This window comes from Amphibalanus amphitrite, unplaced genomic scaffold (genome assembly GCF_019059575.1).
Source record: "Amphibalanus amphitrite isolate SeventyFive unplaced genomic scaffold, NRLGWU_Aamphi_draft 002615F_arrow, whole genome shotgun sequence".
NCBI classification, from domain to species: Eukaryota; Metazoa; Arthropoda; class Thecostraca; order Balanomorpha; family Balanidae; genus Amphibalanus; species Amphibalanus amphitrite.
The window spans coordinates 1,013-23,826 of NW_024884024.1; the positions used below are offsets into that span (position 1 = coordinate 1,013).

General features: G+C 54.2%; 1 protein-coding gene across 1 annotated transcript; it reads left to right on the top strand.

The window, feature by feature from the left end:
* Positions 1–19,792: 19,792 nt before the first annotated feature.
* Positions 19,793–21,427, top strand: LOC122377192 (uncharacterized protein K02A2.6-like; the record flags this gene model as incomplete). Its single annotated transcript, XM_043357148.1, has 1 exon — positions 19,793–21,427. A coding segment is annotated over exon 1 (1,635 nt), but the record flags the coding sequence as incomplete, so codon positions are not given.
* Between the last annotated feature and the right edge of the window lie 1,387 nt (positions 21,428–22,814).

The window sequence follows — 22,814 nt, forward strand, 5'->3', positions numbered from 1 at the left end:
TGCTTCGCAACGCGAAGAAGGGTTATTTTTGACCCGTGAGTATTGGGTTGGTCTGTGTCGATTTGGTTGGTATCCATTCGATTGCTTTTTGACGGCCAAGCATTTTGTAATAAACCAAAAAGATGCATCGCATCGAGGTGCCCGTGTCGTATTATCATGCGTTCTACTTTAGAATGATTCGAAAACTGACGAAGTCTTTTGAGGGACATCGATGAATTGGGCTGAAAATGACTATGTTGTGGTTTGAAACATTTGCATTTTTAAGAATATTGTTGCTTGTCATGCAAAAATGATGAGTGTATCTTGGACAAAATTGAATGCTCTTTCCAACTGTACCATGTTCAATTGCCAAAGTATCAGGTTATGCAGCAAACCCGTGTAATTAATAAAGTGGCACATCATCGACAAACACCATTTTCTCCAGCGATTTGTACCACCTTGGCGTCGATCAATTAGCTATTCACAATTTTTCCATGAGAGGCGGTACATTTCTCTTGCCAACAGGCGTTGTTCCAACTCGCTCCGTTTAGCGGTCACCTAAAAATATCAATTCCGCATGCTTTTTAACCGTCGCCCGTCTTTTGGCGTTTCCACAGCCGCTAACCTAAAGGCTGAAACAGACTCTTTCCGCGTTCAGGAAATCGCATGCGAGAGCATTTTCAAATACGTTATAATTCTTCCTGCATCAATCGCGTCCGGGAGGTGCGTGCGTTGATGCGAGCGTGCTTTCATGTATTTGAACAGGCTCTCGCATGCGATTTCCTGACTGCGGAAAGAGTCTGCTTCAGGCATAAGGGGGAGGAGTCGATCGGACCCCCGCGGCCTCTCGGACTCTGAGATGGAGCTGTGCATAAAGAACGAGGGTACCTATTACCCGTGACCATAGGAAGCCGCTGCTGCCCATTTTTAAGGTTCTTGGTCATTTCATCTCATTCAGGAGGTCAAAGGCAAGTGTCGAGAAAATCGGGACCCGCTATAACTTCTTGAAGTGAGATTTTATGGCTCAAGATGATCTCCAGAAAAAGCTCATAAGCCAATGATCATTAGGTATGGGTCCACAGGCCAGTTTTACCGCCAGAAAAATAGCCGCCTGCCGGAATTTTTCGCCATAAGGCCGCTTCACATACGGAGCGTAAACGGTAAAGCCCTATCCACTTACATGCTCATCGCGCTTACGCTCAGTATGTGAAGCGGTTTTTAGGCAAACTCTCCGGCAGGCGGCTATTTTTCTGTTGGTAAAACTGGCCTCAAGTTTTCCCGGGCAGGTAAAGAAAAAATGATTGGCTCGAGGGTACAATTTGTTCGTGATCCAACGGCTTTTACGTGAGCTTTTAACGAAAAACCACCCGCCGCTCATATATGTACGAGGGTTAAATGGGATATATTAAATGCTTTGTGGAGGAAGTGTCATGTTTTAAACTTGATGCATTGGAAATGCAGAAATACCCAAAGAGTTCCAGAAAGGTATGGAATTTCATGGCCTGGCGCCTAAAAAGGGGGCACAACCCCGAATGACCTGCCGACCACTGGTCTAGAAGCATATGTTGGGTGCAGATACAGTGTCTTCTTGTCGTATGTATTCTTGCACAATGCACACTTATCGCCTATTCCTCTTACACAGCGTGCACCTCTCGTACCGCCTGTCCCCTCACGTCTGCCCCGCCCTCGGCGCGCTGACCGCCGCCCGGTCGCCGCGCATGCGCCGTCCGCCGCGCAGACCTGAGCCGAGGGGACGCCGGCGGACACGGCGGACACCGCACGCACCGCCCGCCGTGCGGACCCGAGCCGAGGGGGGGGCGGGGTCATACCCGCCCCCACACACCGCACGCGCCGTCCGCCGTGCGGACTCGAGCCGAGGGGGGAGCGGGGTCATACCCGCCCCCACACACCTCCCCCCAACAAAAAAAACACTTCCAAAATAAAATAAACACATACATGAAATAAACACTACACCGTGTGGCAGGCCGAAACCGGTCCTGTTGCCGCGATACATCACTGTGAAGGCGCCCGCGTCCGTGAACGGGCGATGCGTCTCCAGGTCCGGGCATTGCGTCGGCCGAAGATGCTTGTCGTTTCCCGCAATCCTCAGCCAGCGACAGCGGTTTCAGCGCTCCGTTGGCGTCTGGCTAGACGCCGCGGCTAGACGCTGTCGGCACAAAAACATTTGCGGCAGCACAGATGTCCAGAAGCGGCTAAACGACCGCTGTTTTATCCCTCGGTTTGGGTCCCTTTCAAAAGAATACGTCACTCAGTTTGCCCATCATGCGATCATATCCTGTATTGCTGAGGTGAACCCGAGGCGGTCACTGAAATAACTCTCAAGGAGCGTCCCATCGACGACGTGGCGTTTGCTTCGACCGTTACGTCGGGTGACTGTCATGGCCCTGCCGATGTATGGGAGGAACCGGACCTCGGGGTATTGTTCGGCTACCTCTCCCAGGATCCGGTCCACCTCGAACGCCGGCGTGTCTTCCCAGAACACACCGTCGTCCATCCACAACCGGATGGTTGGGCCCGCCAGGGTTACCCTCCCCTCCTTCGTCAGGTGCTGGAGCACCTTGACCACGACCCTCTTGTTGAGTCCCCTGGATCGTGTTCCTGGTCGCCCGTATACTTCGTTCCCGCCCATCCAGATAAATGTTGTCCCAAGAGTGGCCCCTCGTTTTTCGGTTTCTACCTTCCACTCCCTTAAGTGTTCCCTTAGGTTTCTGTCCTCCCTCTCCCACGTGTTACCTCCCTCCGCTAGGTTGAGGACGCTGTCCTGGGAGGCCACAGACGGGCTAAAGTACTTAGCGATGGAGTCGCCTAGGATCAGGTGGCAGCGACTCACCGGTGCCCGGGCTGGTTGGTCGGCGTCTCCCATGGGCTGGTCGGCGTCTCCCGCGGGCTGGTCAGCGTCCCCCGTGGGCTGGTCAGCGTCCCCCGTGGGCTGGTCGGTGTCTCCCTCGAGCTGGTCGGCATCTCCCGTTGGTGTCGGTGTCGTAGATGATCCTGTGGTCAACGTCTCCAGCTGGAACAGATCCTCCAGATCTCCGTCGGCGACCAGCTGCTGCGCCTCCCGCAGGAGAAGATCAACCGGATCCTGTTCGTCGAAAGTGTCACCCGCCGCTGCACCGGTCGGGTTGCCCGTGATGGTGATGCTGAGCTCCGGTTGTGCTTCTGGTTCTGGGCCCAGACGGCGCTCCAATTCCTCCACTCTTAGAGTTAGTGCCATGCAGCCGCTGCATGATCGCGAGGACACCGTTGAGAGTTCCGATAATTTCTCCTCCAGGTCTCTCAGACGTTTCTTCATACCTGTAACTGGAAAAAATGTCATTCCTAATCTACTGTTCTCGCCTTGTAACTTGCCGTTCTATCACAACGTCATGATACATTGCGGTGTGAGTTAAGAGTTGCATATCCTTTCACGCATTGTTGAACTGTACAGGTTGGTTCGATCTACCTAAGGTTAAGTTAGATACTTGTTGCTATAACAAACTATCAGGGCCTGGTCTATCAGGGACCTGATTTGGCATTTCACCCGTTCTTTAGGCTTGATACGGCTGGACAGGTTTGACTTTCCTGCCGTAACGTGTGATGTAGCATGGCTCCCTTTCTTCATTCTGATCTTCCTTGGGGGAGTTGGAGTTCAGTGTCTCCGGACGGGTTGGTATCTCTCTGGGTTCTGCTTCATCTGCGACAGCGGTGTCCTCCTCCGAGTGTGACACATACGGTTGCTGTTCAAGGTGGTGTTCTCTCACTGGTTTGAGGTGGTTGTGATGCATCTTCACTCGCTTCCCTCCTGGCATCTCGATCTGGTACACTACACCATTCTCGTCTGGCCCGTCTAGTCGTATAATCGTGCCAGGACCTTTGAAGTATAGTCCTAGCTTTCGTTTGCCGCCAGCATGTGCAGTATGGTCTGTCACCCAGACCTTCTGACCCGCGCAATACTTGGTCTCCCGACAGTCTCCTTGCTGTTGCCTGACCATTTCTTGTGCTGCTTTGTCCATGTTCTCCTTGACTTTGCCAAACGCCACTTTCAGCTTCCTCAGGATGTTCTCCACGTGGCTGTTGATTTCCACGGCGTTTTGCTTTGTCTGGAAGAGTTCGTCCACTGGTAGGCGAGCCTCTCGGCCATGAACGAGGAAAAAGGGTGAATACCCTGTGACTGAATGCTTCGAGGTATTGTATGCAAATGCCAGTGAAGTGACGTGTTCATCCCAATCCGACCCACAGGGTTTGATATACTTCGCCACCATGTCTTTTAGAGTCCTGTTAAATCGTTCTACCATGCCATCGCTCTGAGGACGGTATGGTGACGTTCGTGTTTTTTCGATGCCGAGTCGTGTGCAGAGCTCCTGAAATACTGAAGATTCGAACTGGCGTCCTTGGTCGGAGTGCAGTCGTTCCGGCACTCCTTGCCGTAGTACTACATCCATCAAATGTTCTGAGACTGTTTGAGCGGTTTGGTCCTTCATGGAGTAAATATGTACGTATTTGGAGAAGTAGTCCATCAACACGAGGGCGTATCTGTTGCCTTTGGATGATATCGGCATCTCTGTAATATCCAGAGCCATCCTTTCGAATGGTCTGGAACTTGGCTCTGTACGTAACGCTGCCTGTCTCGCCGGGGTTGGTTGGCTTCGCCGTTGGCACTGTGTACACGTCTCGCAGTGTTCCCGCACGTCTTTCTCCACCGTCGGCCAAAAGAATCTCTCCAGGATTCTTTCCTTCGTCCTGACTGTCCCTAGGTGCCCCGCCGTGCGGTCGTTGTGGAGCATCTTAAGTACCGTAGAGCGATACACTCGCGGTAACAGGATGACGAGGTTGTTACCCTGCTCTCGTTCCCGTCGGATCTTCAAAATACCTTCTTCGATCTCAACCTGGTCGAAAAACCGAGCCAGCTGGCGAAGATCGCGATGACACTTCTTCAGCTTCTTCTTCTGGGGGAGCTTACCCTTGATGACCCACTCCTTCAATGTGCCCAGGATGGGGTCGAGGTCCTGTTCCATCTTCAGGTTGCTGAGCCCAGGGTCTCTGATAGCTGTTTCGCTGTCATTTCTCATCACGTGGATCTCTGCTGTCTCCTGCGTCTCCTCCTTGGTGCGTCGTGACATAGCGTCCGCATTGCTGTTGTCTGAACCTTTTCGGTATGTCACCGAAAAATCGTACGTGCTCAGCTCCACAGCCCATCTGCCTCTCCTACCTGTTGCGTCTTTGTCTACTGCGATCGACTGTGGTACGTTCAGCAGGGGTTTGTGATCGCTGAACACTTCGAACGGGGCCCCTGCAAGATATTGACGGAAATGACGCACAGCCCAAACAATGGCCCACAGCTCCTTGTCGTAGGTCGGCCAGCGCCGCTCGGTCTTGCTGAGGACCTTGCTGGCGTAGGCAACGACCTTTTCATCGCCGTCGACTGTCTCGGTAAGGACTGCTCCAATTGCGGAGTTGGATGCGTCTGTGGCTAATTTAAAAATACCCTTGAATGTAGGCAGCGTCAGAATAGGTGGTGATACGAGTTTTTCTTTGAGGTTCTCAAAACTCTCGATCAGTTCGTCGGACCAGTCGATCTTGCCCTTCTTCTCGGCCTCTTCCCTGACTGGTCTCGCCAGGTCTGAGTAGCCTGGTACAAACCTCGAGTAGTACCCCGTGAGACCCAGAAAGCTCTTCAGGTCCTCCGCCTTCTCTGGTCTCGGCCAGTCCCTCACTTTTGCGATATTCGCAGGGTCCGGCTGCACACCTGCTTTGCTGACTCTGTGGCCAAGGAAGACCACCTCATCTCTCGCCAAACAGCATTTCCTGGGTTTCAGCTTCATGCCGGCGTCTCTGATCCGCTGAAACACTTCCTCCAGGTTCTTCAGGTGTGCTTGCTCGGTCTCGCCGAAGACGATGACGTCGTCTATGTAGACCAGACAGTTCCTTGAGTCCATCCCTGCCAGAACAAGTTCCATGAGTCGCTGAAAGGTCGCTCCAGCGTTTTTCAGCCCGAACGGCATCGCCCGGAACTGATGAAGTCCTTTTCCAGTCGTGAAGGCCGTCTTCTCCTTGTCTTCATCGGCCAAGTCTACTTGCCAGTATCCAGAGGCCATATCTAAGGTGGAGAATAGTTTGGCACCTGCTAGACTATCCAGTGCATCATCTACTCGTGGAAGAGGATGTGGGAGGCTTTGTGTCACGCTATTCACAGACCTCAGGTCAACACAGAACCTGAAGCTGCCGTCTTTCTTCTTCGCAAGGACTATGGGGGAGCACCATGGACTGGAGCTCTCCTCAATTATCCCATCTCTCAACATCTTGTTCTTTTGCTCTTCAACTTCATCCCTCATCCTCAGCGGAATCCTTCGGGGTCGCTGTCTCACTGGCGCTGCGTCTCCTGTGTTGATGTGATGTTTCAGTATCTTCGTCTTCCCAATGTCTTCATCATTCTTGCTGAATATGTCGCTGTATTCAGTCACGAGTCTTTTCAAGATCCGCTTGCCGGTTTCTGACACAGCGGCCTCGTCGATGTGAAGTTCATGGATCACTTTTTCCACGTCCTTGCTGGGTGAGTGATCTTTGGTGTCGTTTTTGTCGAACAACTCGTACATGCCGCTCCCGTCCTCTTGAATGGTATGGAACGTTCCCACTTCTGTGTTAGGTGGGATAGTAACCGCAGCACCATGGATGTTTGTTATTTGTATGGGAATAGTGGTGTCGTCTCCAACTGTGGCCACCGTCCTTGGGACGCACCAATCCTGGCTCCCTTCAGTCAGGCGGGGCTCAAGAATCCCCTGCCACGGGTTCTTCTCTTCTCTCCCGGTGACCCCTTCCGTTGTCCGTATGCCGACGTTCACTGTAGTTCTTGACCTGGGTGGTATGGTCACGGCTGCACACGTCATGGCCTTAGCTCGTCTTGGCCTGAGTTCTTCATAGGTTGGTAACGGTATTTCGTGACACCCAATCCTGAATACGCCGGCCTCGTCATCGATCGTAGTTCTGTGACGACAACAGAAATCTCTGCCCAGAATTAACTGGTAAACGAGCCCGGGGATGACTGCCATCGTCTGAATGAATTGGGAATTCCGTATTTGGAAGGACACCTCAGCTCTTCCCGCGACTTCAATTGTACCTCCTCCCGCTTCAGTGACGCGCCCAAATGACCCAAACTGCATAGTTTCCTTCGGGATGGCTTTTCGTGCAAACTCTTGATTGATCATTGACACATCTGCTCCGGAGTCTATCAGCGCCCACGTGCTGAGGTTCTCGACCTCAACTCTTACGACAGCCGCTCGTTCCAGGGGCTCCTCTTTTCTGTCCTTCGCCTTGTCGACTGGCTCCTGCCCCACGGCGCCAGCCGTCACTCGTTTCCCGCGTTCTGGGATCCCCTTCGCGCTGCTCCCGTTCGATTCTGATCTGCGTCATTAAATGTCCATTGGTTCTGCTCGAGGTCTCTCGCGCTAGCTGAAATGCGCCAGCACTCAGCCATCCAATGACCAGGCCTCCCACAGCCGAGGCATTTAGCGTTCGGCTCATTTCGAACCGCGCGCTGACGACCAGCGCCGCCGGCTGAAGAAGGCGTCCTCCAGCAGTCCGCCAGCCAGTGACCTCTTCTTCCACACCCGATACATTGTGACTGGTTGCCGCCGCGACCGACCGGCACCGTCTTTGGCGTATTTTGTTGCTGCTGCGGTGGTTTTAGTTGTGGACAGTCGCGTTTGAAATGGGATACTTCACCGCATTGAAAGCACCCTCGGTTCTGACTGCTTTGATGTGCTCCTGTCGCCGTCTCCTGGAGCTGCTTTTTCAGTCCGATTACCTCCCGCTTGAGTTCGTCGATGATACTGAGTATGTCCGTACCGCTGCCCTTCGGGGGTTCCGTCTCTGCCCTCACCGGAGCAGCAGTCGGATTGGTGGCTACCGCTGCCACATGCCCCTGTGTCGCCCGCATGGAAGCTAGGACAGCCTCCTTTTCCTGGTAGATGTTTGCCGCCATGACAGCCACATCCAGCGACACTATGTCATTTCTAGCGTTCAGCCTTTCCTGCAGGGTTAAATCTGACAGACCGCACATGAAATGTTCAAGGGCGGCAGCTTGGAGCTGTTTTTCTGTTGCCTCCGGGTTAGCGCAGCGTGTCAGTTTTAAGATTCTTTCCCCGAAGTGTTCGGCACTCTCTCCCGGCCCCTGTTGCACATGTCGCAGTTCTGCGTGAGCATGACGTGGGCCTGTAGTTTTTGCGAATTTTTCTTGTAGTGCTGTCTTGACCTTCGCATAATCTTTGCAGGCTTTTGCTCCTAATTTAGTGCAAACATCTAACGCAGCTCCATCTAGAACGTCTCGTAAAATACCAGCTAGGTTGTCTTTCTCTTCATCGCCGAACCTTGTCTCGAAACGAGTGACCCAGCTCTCCCAATCCTCTCCCTCACGACCCGTGAATTTGGGTGTTCCTGCTATCCTCATGGACAGCCGTGATTCAGACATGCTGCTATCCAATGTACCTTAACGAAGAGAAAAAAATATACCAGGTCTCTTATAAATATAACGCCGGTATCGAACGTCGTAATTATTCAAGTTTCCTCGCGAAAAATTTATTCTAAATTAAATATGTATCAGGGGACGGTATCGTTCTCCCTTTCGCTCAGAATGTCGAATATTATCGAGCGCCTAATGGTGCCAAAATCGGTCACTATTACTCGCTCTCAATTATAATCATACCTAACCATCGATACCCATTCAATCCAATGTCTGGACAGACATTATTCCAACCAAACGGTAAGCACCATAATATCAAGACACTAGCCGCGTTTACATAGGGCTAGTTGCCAGATAGTGGAATTTCCACTAACAGAGGGTTCCCGAGAAATACGCCATGGCCAATATCCTGGACGCAATTCGGTGTGCAGACGAAAATATGCATGTGAGTGCTAGAAATTCGTAAATTACATTATTTCATTGACTTTTTTTGTTAAAAACACGTGATGACAAGCTCAGCAAATCTATTCATGGTGGCTTACGTGGCAAATTGGCTTTCCTTTGTGGGATAATGCCATTTTCATTAGCTCTACTTTGATTAGCGTATGACAGGTGTTCGTGTAAAATAAGCAATTTTACCTATTTCCTTCATCAGTTTGGTAGCTGAAACAGCTACCAATTTACTTCCACTATGACAGTTTCCAGTAACATATGCTACTGATTGGCTAAAATTAGCCAATCAGATCTCTGGAGTTCCCCGCAGTGCATTACAACTATGACGCGGCAAAGACATATTTGGACATAACATTTCTATATTGATATGCCTATCTACATTGCATGAAACTTGAGCTCTGTTCGCCCGCTGCTGCCAAAACAGCTTCCCCAACAGCCCACTAGGTGGCTACTGTGTTGAAGCGATAGGACTGTGCTGTTGACCAATGAGAGGCCGAGAAACGCACGCAGGCTGCTGACGTAGGCTGCCGTGCGCTTACTATGGGCAACCACAAAAGTGAGATATTTCTTCTTTTAATGGGGCTACAAAGTGATCTAAAACGCAGACAAAAAAGTTACCGACACTACAAAACCACTGCCACCATCCATACGCTGTCTGATGGACGAGATTGTTGCCTAGCAACGGAGACCACGTGAATTTGTCCAATAGGAGCTCGAGTCGCGCCAGCAGTGTGTGACGTAGGCTGCTGTTAAAACCGCAGAGTTCGTGCGGTCGCTATGAGCCAACCGCAGCGAAAGCGCGGCCGATTTGGGCGCGCCCCGCGCCGCTGTCACACGTGCGCCAAACAAGCTGAGCAATGTCCCTTTTGATTGTCGCTTAGCAGCGGAGACCACGGTCACGACGTACTTTTGGCGTACTTTTGTCTGCAGCCCCATCCGTTAGCTGCGTAGGTTTCATGAAAGTAATCTTGGGTTTCATGGCTCGACGCTAGTGACCTCTATATTGAACTTCATCAACGCGCTAGCGACATCTCGCAGGAGCCAAAAGGACTTGGCATTATGCAGCGAATCATTCAAACTTTGCAAATCATTGGCAACTTTGCCGAGAACATAGGCGGCGGAACGCCGAACGGGGAGGGCACCGGGGCACCGTGCCCCCTTTGATTTTGACATTTTTACATTAGCCCTATGGGCGTTGCATGGAAAGAATTTAGAATGGGACCAAAAGTCGGCAGTGCCCCCCCCCCCCATAATTGAAGGTGTTCCGCCGCTACTGGCCGAGAACGCCGATGTTCCTTTCGCACCGGGCGTCGGTTCATCACAGGTGTTGGTAGGGCTCGAATGGCACAGTCAAATGGCACAGCCATTCTCCCTTAATAAGCACTACCCCCTAGCCCTCGCCACCGAGAAGAGGGGGTTCGGGTGTCGCCCTCAACGTTTTTTTTTTTTAAAGGTAATTGCTCGGAAGGCGCTGGTATACAGGGTGTACGGAAAGTCCTGGCGCTTTTCAACATATTTGCAACAAATGCCTTCGGTTCATACATAATCAACAATAGATTAAAACAATGACCGGGGACACCAAGCCACATCCTTCTGCTAACTCCTCATTCAATGTAGCCGCCGTCGGCGCCGACAACGGCCTCGACGCAGGGGCGGAAGCGCCTGCGGGTTTTGACGATGTAGGACATTCCAGATCCTCCCACGCGGTCATGACGCGAGTTTTCAGCGACTCCGGGTTGGTATGAGAGGTGGCCTGGAGCCTATTCTGCAGAACGCTCGGCACTCCTTAGTCGAGTGGGCTGAGGTCGGGAGAATCAAGTGGCCTAATCTCATTCCGCCACAGGTGATCTGACCCGCCGAGCGCCCCTGTCATTTTGGCTTGGACGGCAGTGTCGTTGTTTGAGGAGGTTCCGTGCTGTTGAACTACGAAGTGATCCTTAGGGCAAGTCACCTTGGCCGTCGGGTTGATGTAGGTACCTGTCCGGGACCCCTAATAGACCAGCCCGTTTTCATTTATTTGACATCGACCGAGATGATGGAACATTTCTGTCCATCAGACCCCCGGAATTTCTTGGGATTTCCGCTGAAATGTTGCTACGTTCTCGGCAGTTTTGACCTTTCATGGCAATACCGGCCTGAAGATATTTTCTAAGGAATTCCCGAGTGAGTCGGAATAAACCTTAACCTGGTGAACCATTCTCCGAGAAACGCCTCATCGCGCTGAAACTGACGCTTCGTTCAAGCCGCACCCGGCCGCCGCGCGCAGGCATCCAGCGACTATTCGCATCTTCGCCCTTCTAACCATCACTGAACACTATTGCAAGGTCATATATGCATGACCGCCAGCTGACCAGTCAACGAGGGGTCATGCCTGCGGGGATTTGCTGATGGTCCACTAATCACAGGGCGCGTTACACGGCGTCCAAGAGAGGCGCCAGGATTTTCCGGACACCCTGTAGAGATGAAAGCTGGCGCACTTGAACATTAAAGACGGATCTTCACACCGACCACATTATTAGGTCAGGTCAGGTTACTGACTTGGGACGTCGTAAGTGAACCTCTGCACGGCCCTAAAATGTCGCAATTTAGTCCGAAATGGCGAGGGGCGGGGAGGACAGTCCATCTACCCTCCCCCTAAACGGCATCTGATGAAGAAAACCGATAGGTTCGGCGAGAATTAAAAATGCCCCAATTATTGCCGAGTCTAGGCTGAATTAGGCTGAGTCTGATCCATGCCCACGATCACGACACCCATCTGTTCATATGCCCATCGGTGAATAGCGCGTGGATCAGCCTGTGTCAGGCTGTTATTGCCTGCGGTTACAGGTGCGTCATCAACGTAACAAAGAAGTACGACGCTTGTGATATCTATCCTAATCCTGAAGCACCATGAAATGTGACATCCGTAAAATGTACAGTAGAATAGTTAGTCATTGCCCATGTAGAACACATTTATGGTGAGTCAGTGGTGACATTTATTTCCAGATAACAAATATGACGAGAAGGATAAGGCTATGGCCACTGGCCAGTAGCCTTATCCACATGGCCACATGCGAACAAAACAGCGTCACACAACGAATCAATGCCAAAGATTAAAGGCTGTTTACAAATATCTACAAATAAATCACGCCTGACATGTGTTCAATTGTTATATAACGAGCTGTGCGATGTGCAGTATCAGTGCCAGCAGTGTGGCCAGTGAAGCATCAGGTTCACTGGCCACACTGCAGCGCTCGTCTGCGACGAGCGCCAGGCCTCCTGCTGGCAGGCCAGCGAGACGGGTTCCGAACCTCAAGGACCACAGCCCGGGTCGTCGAAACCATCAGGCAGGGCGAGGATGGAAGATGAGCGAGCATATCGGCGCGATAGGCTTCAGTCAATTGCTGAGTGGGACCGAGGGCGTCCGTCCGTTGAAGACAGGAGGTCGACGGACTGCAAACAGCGTGCGGCGGTCTTCTCAAGGCTGTCCGATGGGCCGCTGGCCCTAAGCAGCGATAAATCACCTGCCAAGAAAACAAGGGATAAGAAAATTCACTCCCTCCTTTAAAGTCCAAAATGCTTATTGCTCAAGCACCTCAGGGGCTCAGGGTCAGAGCCTCAGAGGAAGCAGTAATAGAGGCCTTCAGCAGCCTCACCAAGCTATTCAGAGTGATAACAGGATGATGCCTCAGGTCTGAAGACTTTACTGGACAGCTGGCGGAAGGAATTTTCCAGCAAATGGTCAAAGACCTGCAGTAAGTGTTCTCATGAGCATGTGCCATATTTTTGTTTGGATTGATGAGAACTGTTTATTTATCATTCCATATGCAAATCAGTCCGTGCAAGGTTCTGAACAACTTTTTTAATTTCATCATTAAAAATCAACTTGAATATTAAAAATTGTGGCATATAAGTAGGTCTTGAAGTTTCACGGTCCGGGATACACCTCACCAACAATCACCACATGTACGAGTGCTATGAATTCAGTGCCTTCTTGGGAATATTTTCCTATATTTAAGATAACAAATTACATGGATAGGTAACGTATGCCAAGATAAAACACAAGGCAATAACAATAATTTGAAGGAAGAAACAGCAAAAGTATCACCACACAGTACCTACTTATAATAAATATTTGTGAACATAAATTGGGAAATAAAATGACAATATTGAGTGGCCAAGTATTTAAGAAGGAACCTAAATCGTTACAAACTTCAGGGGACAGCAAATCTAATGAAGCAAAAGATTGCATTTTAGCACACATATTCTGACACAATCAAACACTAAACTGAAATGCTCTTCTATTAAGTAGGTACTCCTAAACGCAGGTAAAATCGTTTACAAATAGAAAATGAACGTTCTATGCCTGTCACCTACGGCTGAACAAATAAACAGCATATAAAATTAAATAACACAAAAAATCAATTTTCAAAACCGAATATAATCACAACATACCTATGTGAAACAATAAACACACAAAACAGCTCGGGAGAGCATTTGTTGATGTGCGCCACCAATGTCAGTACAGCATCATATATGTCTCTTTCACGTAGCACGTAGCTTGCAGTGATGACGTCATGTCCCGTGACGTAAATCGACCGCCGACGTCATAAGTCTGCTGATAAATAAACGGGGTGCGAACAGAGCTCTGGTGTGGATGTCATCAAGAGAAATATTTTGGCCTAAGGTCTGTGAGACGCTAGTCGCTACTCTTCTATACGTTATACCCTTTTTCAATATGAATACGGTGCCGTGTTCTGACTGCAGACTCCTGGTAAGTTTGTGAAGGTCTCACGGAAGGGGCGAGAGCGCTCTTTCGCTTTTCGATCCAGCAGGCAACAGCAATGATTTTTTGTAAGGGAGTATCAGTGGAAGTCACAAATTTATTTAAAAGTTGGTAAAGTTGTTTTGGTTTAAAAGTTGGTGCATTTGCCTTGTCAAGGGTATGGAACCTCAATATATTGCTTAGTCATATTTCCAGGATGTTGATAGGTATGCTTGGAAAAAGATGTTTTGATAATGTCGAGAAATGTAGCAAGGACCTTCCTATCTTCAAATCAGTTGCTCCCTACAGTTTCATGATTTTAAGGTGTGCATGAAATAATGAGAAAAGGTAAAAACAAAAATATGAACAAAATTTTTGTTAATTCATGATGCATGATAGAAAAAATAATTTTCTGTCGTTGATTAAAGCAAGGCTTGCGACTGAACCATAATGTGCATTGCCTGCTGCGCAGTGTCCCAAAATTTGTAGATGTGGGTGGGAAACGACATCGAAATGCAAAAAGCATTTTCCACTCTCACATCCAGTTTTCAAGCCCAATTTTCCACTCCCAATTCCACCGAGAAGGAGCAATTGCGGGAATGGTTGTTTAACATCTGTCACAATTGTAGATGGATTAATGTTTTTGATCATTTTCCCACTATTTTTGGGCCTTACCTGACCGACAATTTTTCACTCTCATCGTTTTTTTTTTGTCAGCAATTTTCCCCTCTGACACCCAAGCAAAAATAGGATTTTGGTACATTGGCAATGTCCCAAAATTTGTCGATTTGGGTGGGAAACGACATCCAAATTACATTTTTCACTCTTGCCACCAATATTTAAGAATAATTGTCCACTCCCAACCAAGAAAACTTAGGATTTTTACCAGGAGCAGTTGTGTGGATGCCAGGTTTAGCATCAAACATTCTACACCCTAGAATAAAATACATGTTTTTGTTGTTTCTCACTCCTTTTAGATCTAATCGAATCAGCAGTTTTCTACCTCCCCCCCATTTTGGTGGGTATTTTTCCCCTCTGACACCCATGACAAAACTCAATTTTGGGACACTGCTACGCCGGACGCCGGTGAGACCATCTTGCGCCGAAATTCGGTGCAAGCGATTTTGCGCCGAAATTTCTGAGTGATTTGCGCCAAAAATTAGGTGCCCACTGCTATTGCTTAACGACGCTTGGCGACGTTCAACAAGGTTTTCCATGCCTATCTCTACGCCGAAGGTTGAGGTCTCACCTGGGCGGCCGTTCCTCCGCTGAGTAGACTCAGGGCGGCTCGCCAGTTCGAGCACGCAACGACCGGGGCGGGGACGTCTCGCCCCGCAACCTCTCCAGAGCTGCCCACGGGGCGAATCTGCTGCTAGATTGACCAGCGTACCGCATAAATTCTCGGTGGTGAGCAGCCTGAACGCCTAAAGAGACCCTCCCACCCAGGCCCATGTCACTCCACTTTTGATGACATCATAAGGGGGCCTCAGGACAATTAATGGCGCGGTGCGCCACAATCGCTCCCAAGGTACTGGCCAACAGCTGCCATTTTTGAAAATATTATTTTGAAATAAAGTTTCAAGTAATGAAAATATTGTAATAAAGTTGTAACTTAAATCTATACCACATCTAAAAACTTACTGAAAAATGATTTATCCACAGGTAGTAAAAATATAAGCTCGATGCGTTTTCACGTTGCTTCCCTGCTGCTGCAGAGGGGTTTTAAATCGTCTATATCTTCAAAACCGGCCATTTCTTAGCATATTGCTGCTCTTTTTTGTCGCTGGAAAATTAGTTGGGCTTTCCATTGACATCAACGGCTGAGCGGTATGTGCAGAGTGCCATCAATAATCTTCAAATGAAGTTAGTCATTTTTACGTTGCAAAGGAATGGAGTACCCCTTCCGAGCATCAGGGATGACGTCACTCAGGATCTGTCTCTGATTGGTCGGCGGGGGAGTGACTGTACCTTCTATAGATGGCCTTGCTCCCACCTTCAAAAAAGTTAATGAATTGGCATAAAAGTGATGTCCAATGGATGAGAGTGAGCAAAAAGGAATATCTACTGGTGTACATTAGTTTCCATCGAAAAATATTCACTGTTTTTTTATAGATATTACACTTATTATTTATTTCCCGGGGCCTACGCTGTTCATACGAAGTCATTGGGAAACAGTTATTTGGTATTTTAAAAGTGGGACCGATGTTGCGCGCAAAGCAGCATATACCACCACTGCTTCTTGAAGATGTTAGGATGTACAAAACTATGGTCCTTTTAAAGAAGACTATGTATTTTACTTGACGAGAATGCTGCAAAAATTCCCCTAATAATAATAACCAATAATTACTTCTATGATATACGTATGAAGGTACCTATTTTGCAACTGTGTCAAAGCACAAAAGAACAGCATTCTGACAGCTCACTGTGTTATGTGTAAATGGCAAGTTTGGTTAAACTTGGTCAGTGCTGAACTTTACTGGATTTTAATTGCTAATTGTTTTGTCATTTCAGAGTGTTAATGGAAACAGACGATACTGAGCTGGGGCCGGATGCAGGAGGCGACGGACGCTGTGGTGTGCTGGGCAAAATAGTCCAAGATGCTGGTAGCGGGTGAAATACGCAGCTGCTCGTCGTCTCCTAGAGCGCCGCGGACGCCGTGGACTGCGCCATCAAAGTCGACGGAAAGTCGGTTCCAGCAGCCGACCGTCTCAAACTACTCGGAGCCACCCCCTCAACCTGCTCCTTCACTTCGGGGCCCATTGCCGCAGTGTCCGCTCCCGAGTGCTCCCCGGATCCAGCAGCTTCGCAAGCTGACAGCGCGGGGCTGGGGACTAGAGGAACGACAGCTCTGCGCTGTGGCGTCTGGATACGTCCGTGGAGTGCTGGTGCACGCGGCCGCCACCTGGCTCCTGGTGACGCCACAATCCCACGTGGAACTCCTCCAGAGGGAGATGCGGGCGGTGACCTGTACATCACCGGCTGCCCCTTGTTTACCCTAGCCCACGCAGTGATGGCGGAGGCCGGACTGATGCTGGTGCCCGCTGGCCGCCCGGCGAGACGTGCTGGTAGCGAAGCTCTTCGCCAAGGCGCACGCGCTCCCCGAGGGCAAGCCCTCAGGACTATCGCGGAAGATGGGCCGCCCAGCCGACTGAAGTAGGTGACGGGCTGGCGTGGGGAAGGGCACGAAACCTGGCGAGCGGCTGGGATAATCTCTGATTCATGCTCGTGTCGCCAGTCGCGAGTGACATCTGTGTGCGGCGCGCGCGTCCAAGATGGCGGGCGGCGATGAGGCGCAGTCGGCCGCCGCCGCCGAGAAGCCGTCTGAGATGGAGCTACTTCGGGGCATGCTGCAGCAGCAATTGGAGCTGGCTGCAGCGGCAGCGCGACGTGAGGAGCGGATGGCCGCGCTGTTGGAGCGGGTGCTTCCCGGCCCGACGGCCGTGCAGGACGCCACGGCACCCGCCCAGGCAGCCGCGGGGCCCGATTCCGGCGCCCGGCCGCGTGCACGCATGTCCGCCGCCGGCACGCCCACGCCCCGGCTGGCGGCTACCGCTACCCTCAAGGAGTTTGAGGCCTGGAAAGATAAGTTCTCCGGCTACTGCCTCCTCACCGGCGTCCACGATCTCACCGGGGCTGAGCAGCGGGCCGCCCTGCTCGCTGTTCTCGACGACGACTGGGCCAGCGTGGTCCGGTTTGGCCTGCCCATCCCGGCCGAGGCGTCCATGGCCGATGTAATCACCGCCATGCACGCCCACCTTCGGCGGCAGCGGAACGTGGTGATCGACCGCTGCGAGTTTAACATGCGGATGCTGGAGCCAGGCGAGTCAGTGGACGATTTTATCTGCGCCCTGAAGGAGATAGCGTCCTGCTGTGATTTTTGCCCGAACTGCACCGATGATAGGTTCCGAGACCATCTGGTGGTGGGCACCAGTGATGACGAGGCCAGACGCCGCATGCTGGAACTGCCCGATCTGACCTTCCAGATGGCCGCCGACCTGTGCCGGGCGTCCGAGAGCGCCCGTCTCAACAGCTCGGCGATCCGTGGCCCGGGCGAGCCGTCTCTGCGCCGGCTCTCCGAGTACCGGCGACATCGCGGTCGGCCGAGCGGCGCGGACTCGCGCCCGGCCGACCAGACCCGGCGGTGTGACCGCTGCGGTGCCGCGCAGCACACGGACGGTCGTGCCTGCCCCGCCCTGGGTCGCACCTGCCACCGATGCCACGAACGGGACCACTTTTCCTCGGTCTGCCGGCATGCCGCGGGCACTGAAGAGCGGCGCCGGCAGACGCCTAGTTCCGAGCGCAGCCACCAGGGACAGGACTGGCGCCACCGTAGCGCGAGCAGCAGCCGCCAGGGGAGGGCCGAGGGGCCGGCGCCACTGTAGCGCAATCAGCCGCCGCCGTGTCAGCACGGCTGCCGACGCGTCGCACCGGCAGGTTTCGGTGCTGGCAGCGAATGCAACCACGAGAGACACGGGGAACCGGCAGCAGTCAGCGCCGCCGGCAGCCCGGACGCCGGGCGCGCGCCTCAACAGTGTGACGGCCCACCGGTCGCCGCAGGTCCGGCTACAGCTGCACCTGCCAAACGGAGTCAGGCGGACGACCGTATGGACGCCCGACACAGGCGCCGAGATATCAGCCCTCTCACTGCAACAAGCCGAGTCCATGGGAGTGAGCAGAGCGGACCTCACGCCCTCCACGGCTGTGCTGTGGGCCGCCGACAGCCGCCGGCTGGACTGTGTGGGCACGTGCGCCCTCACCCTGCAGCTCGGTGACGTCATACAGACCGTGCAGGTGTCCGTTCTGCGAGCACTGCACTCACCACTGCTGTCGTGGCACGATTGTATCGGCCTGTGAATTCTACCGGCGAGCTTTCCCCGGCAGATTTGCCAGCGCGGCTCGGCAGCCGAGACTGGGACGGACGGTGGGGCACCGGAGCCGCCGCCGCCCGGCGAGCCGCCTGAGGCCCCCGCCGCCGGCAGACAGCCCGCACTACGGCGCTGCAGCGGCACGACGGCGGCACCTGAGGAGACCCGGGACCTAAGCCGCGTCTCTGCCGCCGACCGGCCGGCCGCCAGCTCGGCCGGCGCCGACCCGACCGGGCGGGCGCCGCCGCCCGGCCCTACGCGCGCGCCGCCGCCCGGCCGCGCGCACGGCCCGGCCGCCGGTGGCACCCCCTCCGCACGGCAGCGGCGGGCAGATTTCGACAAATTGAAAGCCGAGTTCCCGAGGGTCTTTGATACGGAGTCGACCCTGCGGAAGATGACGGGGGAGCCGATGAAGATCGAGCTGACGGACGACGCCGTCCCTCACGCTGTGACCACCGCCCGGAATATCCCGTTCTGTTGGCGAGAGGACGTGCGACTGCAGCTCGACGAGCTGATGGAAAAGGCATCATCGAGCCGGTGGAGCACCCCACAGACTGGTGTCATCCGATCGTTCCTGTGGCCATGGGGTCGTCAGACGGCACAGTGTCCGGCTGTCGGCTGACCGTGGACTTCACGAAACTGAACCGGTTCGTGAAGCGACCGACGTACCCGGTCCGCTCGCCTCAAGACGCACTCGCCTTCGTCTCACCCGGCGCTGCGTACTTCACCAAGCTGGACAGCAAGGCGGGGTACCACCAGGTCCCCATCCGGCCAGAAGACAGAGACCTGACGTGTTTTATCACGCCGTGGGGCCGCTACCGGTACCTGAGGGCTCCAATGGGAATCGTCAGCTCTGGCGACGTGTACAACCAGCGCGGTGACGCCACGCTCGGCGACATCCCGCGCACGTGTAAGGTCGTGGACGACGTCCTGGCCTATGACGCTGACTACGCCGCCCACCTGCAGCACGTGCGGCAGATTCTGCTGAGGTGTGACCAGCACGGTATCACACTCAACCCGGACAAATGTCAGTTCGCGGAAGACGAGGTCGAATTCTGCGACTTTCGCATCAATTCGGCTGGCTATACCGCCGACGGCAAGAAAGTCCGTGCCATCCAGGCCTTCCCCAGGCCGGGCAACATCACCGACCTACGGTCGTTCCTCGGCCTGGTGACCCAGCTCGGCGCCTTCTCCCCAGAGGTCGCCGCCGCCGCCTAGCCGCTGAGACAGCTGCTGCGGCCGCGGAACGCGTGGCTGTGGACGCCAGCGCACGAGCAGGCGTTCAGCGCGGTGAAGATGGCACTCACGTCGCCTCCCGTGCTCGACTTCTTCGACCCTCGCCGCCGCACAGTCCTTGAGACTGACGCCGCTCGCTCCGGCGGCCTGGGCTACTGCCTGCTGCAGCAAGACGCCGCAGGCCGGTGGCGACTGATCCAGTGCGGCTCACGCTTCCTATCGGACGCCGAGTCGCGGTACGCCGTGATCGAGTTGGAGCTGCTGGCCCTGGCCTGGGCCTGCAAGAAATGCAGCATCTATCTCGGCGGGATGCAGCGGTTTGAAGTCCTGACCGATCACTGGCCGCTCATCCCGATCCTCAACAGTAAGAGCCTTGCGGAGATCGAAAATCCGCGGCTCCAGCGGCTACGAGAACGGCTGGCGCCGTTCAACCTGCTCGCCATCTGGCGGCAAGGCAAGCTGCACGCCATCCCGGACGCGCTGTCGCGCGCGCCGGTGGATGACCCGGCGCCTGAGGACGAGGAAGCCGAGATGGACGCCAGCCATCAGCTCGCCAGCGTGCTCTCACGGCTGGCCACCGACGGGGCGGACGACGGTCCCAGCCCGTTCAAAGACGCGGCGCTGACAGAGGTGCGCGCCGCCGCCGCCGCCCATCCGGAGCTCATCGCACTCACCGATCTGATCCTGAACGGGTTTCCAGAGCACCGGTCACAGCTGGACCCGCGCCTCCGACCGTACTGGGGAGTTCGGGACCGGCTGGCCGTGGACGACGGCCTGGTGGTGTGCGGCCAGCGGCTCGTGATACCGCCCAGTCTGCGGCGCGCCACGCTCGAGCGCCTGCACGCCAGTCACCAGGGCGTCGAGCGCACCAAACGCCGCGCGCGGCAGGTAGTCTACTGGCCGTTCCTGGACAGTGACATTGCGAACCTTGTCGGAGCGTGCCCGGCCTGCCAGCAGTACCTGCCCAGTCAGCAGAAGGAGCCGCTGATGCCGGAAAAGACGCCATCACGAGTGTTTGAGGCTGTCTCCGCTGACTACTTCGCCTGGGCCGGCCGCACGTTCCTGGTATACGCGGACCGGCTGTCCGGGTGGCCGTTTGTGTCGCACGTGGCCGGCGAGGCGACTGCCAGAGACCTGGTCTGCAGCCTGCGCCAGATATTCGCGGCCACCGGCGTGCCCACCACCCTCCGGACAGACGGTGGACACCAGTTCACCGCCCGGCTCACCCGAGAGTTTCTGCGCCGCTGGGGAGTGGAGCACCAGATCTCTACACCGCACTACCCTCAGTCTAATGGGCACGCCGAGTCGGCGGTCAAGGCCGCCAAACGGCTCATCCAGAAGGCGACCAGCAGCGGTGAGCTCGACATGGACGCCTACGCGCAGGGGCTGCTGGAGCTGCGCAACACGCCGCGCGCCAACGGCCGCTCTCCGGCTCAGGTCCTGTTCGGCCACCCGCTGAGATCGGCAGTGCCGGCGCACCACCGGGCCTTCGCCGACTGCTGGCAGCGGGCGGCGGACGACTGTGACGCCAGGGCCGCCGCGCAGCAACAGGAAACAGCCGAGCGGTACGACACGACAGCCCGCCAGCACAGCGCGCTCACCATGGGTCAGCGTGTGCTCGTCCAAGACCCGCGGTCGGGGCTGTGGGACCGCGTCGGCGTCATCACGGCGGTCGGACAGCGGCGCGACTACCTGGTCCGGCTGCCCAGTGGCCGAGTCTACTGGCGGAACCAGCGCTATCTGCGACCCCAGAGATCTCTCATCTCGGAGGGCGCCGCCACACCTGCACCCGGGCGCCGGCAGCAGCTCGCTCCGAGCTCGGCACCCGACGGCACGGAGGAGACCGCCGCCGCTGCGCCGGCGGGCGGACAGCCGGCACCACCGGTGCTGCGGAACAGCGCCGACGACCCCAGCTCAGTGCGCCGTGGGACGCGCCGCCGTCGCCGTCCGGCCCGACTGACCGTGCGCTGGGCAGACCAGACGTGCGACTGAGTTCGTGCGTCCACACCGTGTGTGGTGTACATTTTTGTTTATGTGTTAGACGCAATGCGTATCTTGTACCGACGCATGCGTCTTGAGGGGGGGGGGGGGTGTTGTGATGGGGCACGTTTTCCTTTCCCTTCATTTGGTCTCACCCCCCGGTCATATGGAAGCACATAAAAAATAAACAGTTCCATGGTCGCCGCCATCGTGTTTCGGTCGTCCTGTGTCGCCCCAGGGATATCGCCGTGTTAATCGCCACTACCGACCATAACAGAACTGACGCATCGGCGGAAGCGGGAGTCCGCAGCGGAGAAGCCTTCGTGGAGTGTACACGGGTGTGGGAAATGAATGCTAAGTGTATCCAAATTGAAGGTACTGCTCTCGAATGATATAAATACTGAACAGCTTTGGATTGTTTATATTCCAAATGTTTACTTTCAGGACGAGTACTCCTTGTCATTCGGTCGTCAACTCCTCTCTCCGACCCCGGCTTAGCGCAGGCACGTATAACCTAGAATTTGGCCGAGAGGGGGGGAGCGGAAGAATCCCGTAGAGAGAGCCTCCTACCTACAGAGGGCCCTCTACCCGAGGAGTCAGAGGGGTCCTAGTGGTCAGACATAGACACTAGCGGTTATTCACAGGAGGCCCCATGCTGTAAATTGAAGGACCCTAGGTGGCAGGCGAGTCGGAGAGCCTTGATTGTCCCGAGTCCTGACGTGATTTTTTGGGGGATTCCCATGAATTTCGTTCGTCTCCGACGTGATTTTGGCCAACGTCGGCCTTCTGCCAGCATGGGCCCTGAAAACCCCTAGGGGGGCGGCGCACCCCGTCCGTCCCCCCTTGGGTACGTCCCCGGTCGGTCCAGCGACTCCACACGCGCCTACCGACACACAAGAAACTCTTGCCATTATGTTTGCTTCTGACGCAATCACGACAGAATTACGCTCTATTGATATGCATGCTGCCAATTGCCATTGCTTTGGAGTCGGTGTTTTGAATTTCTGCGGTTTTTTGGATCGGCTCCACTCTCCAGACAGCTGGCTCAGCCTGATCGACCAGAGCAATGCGACACCTATACCAACTTGATACCAACCTACTT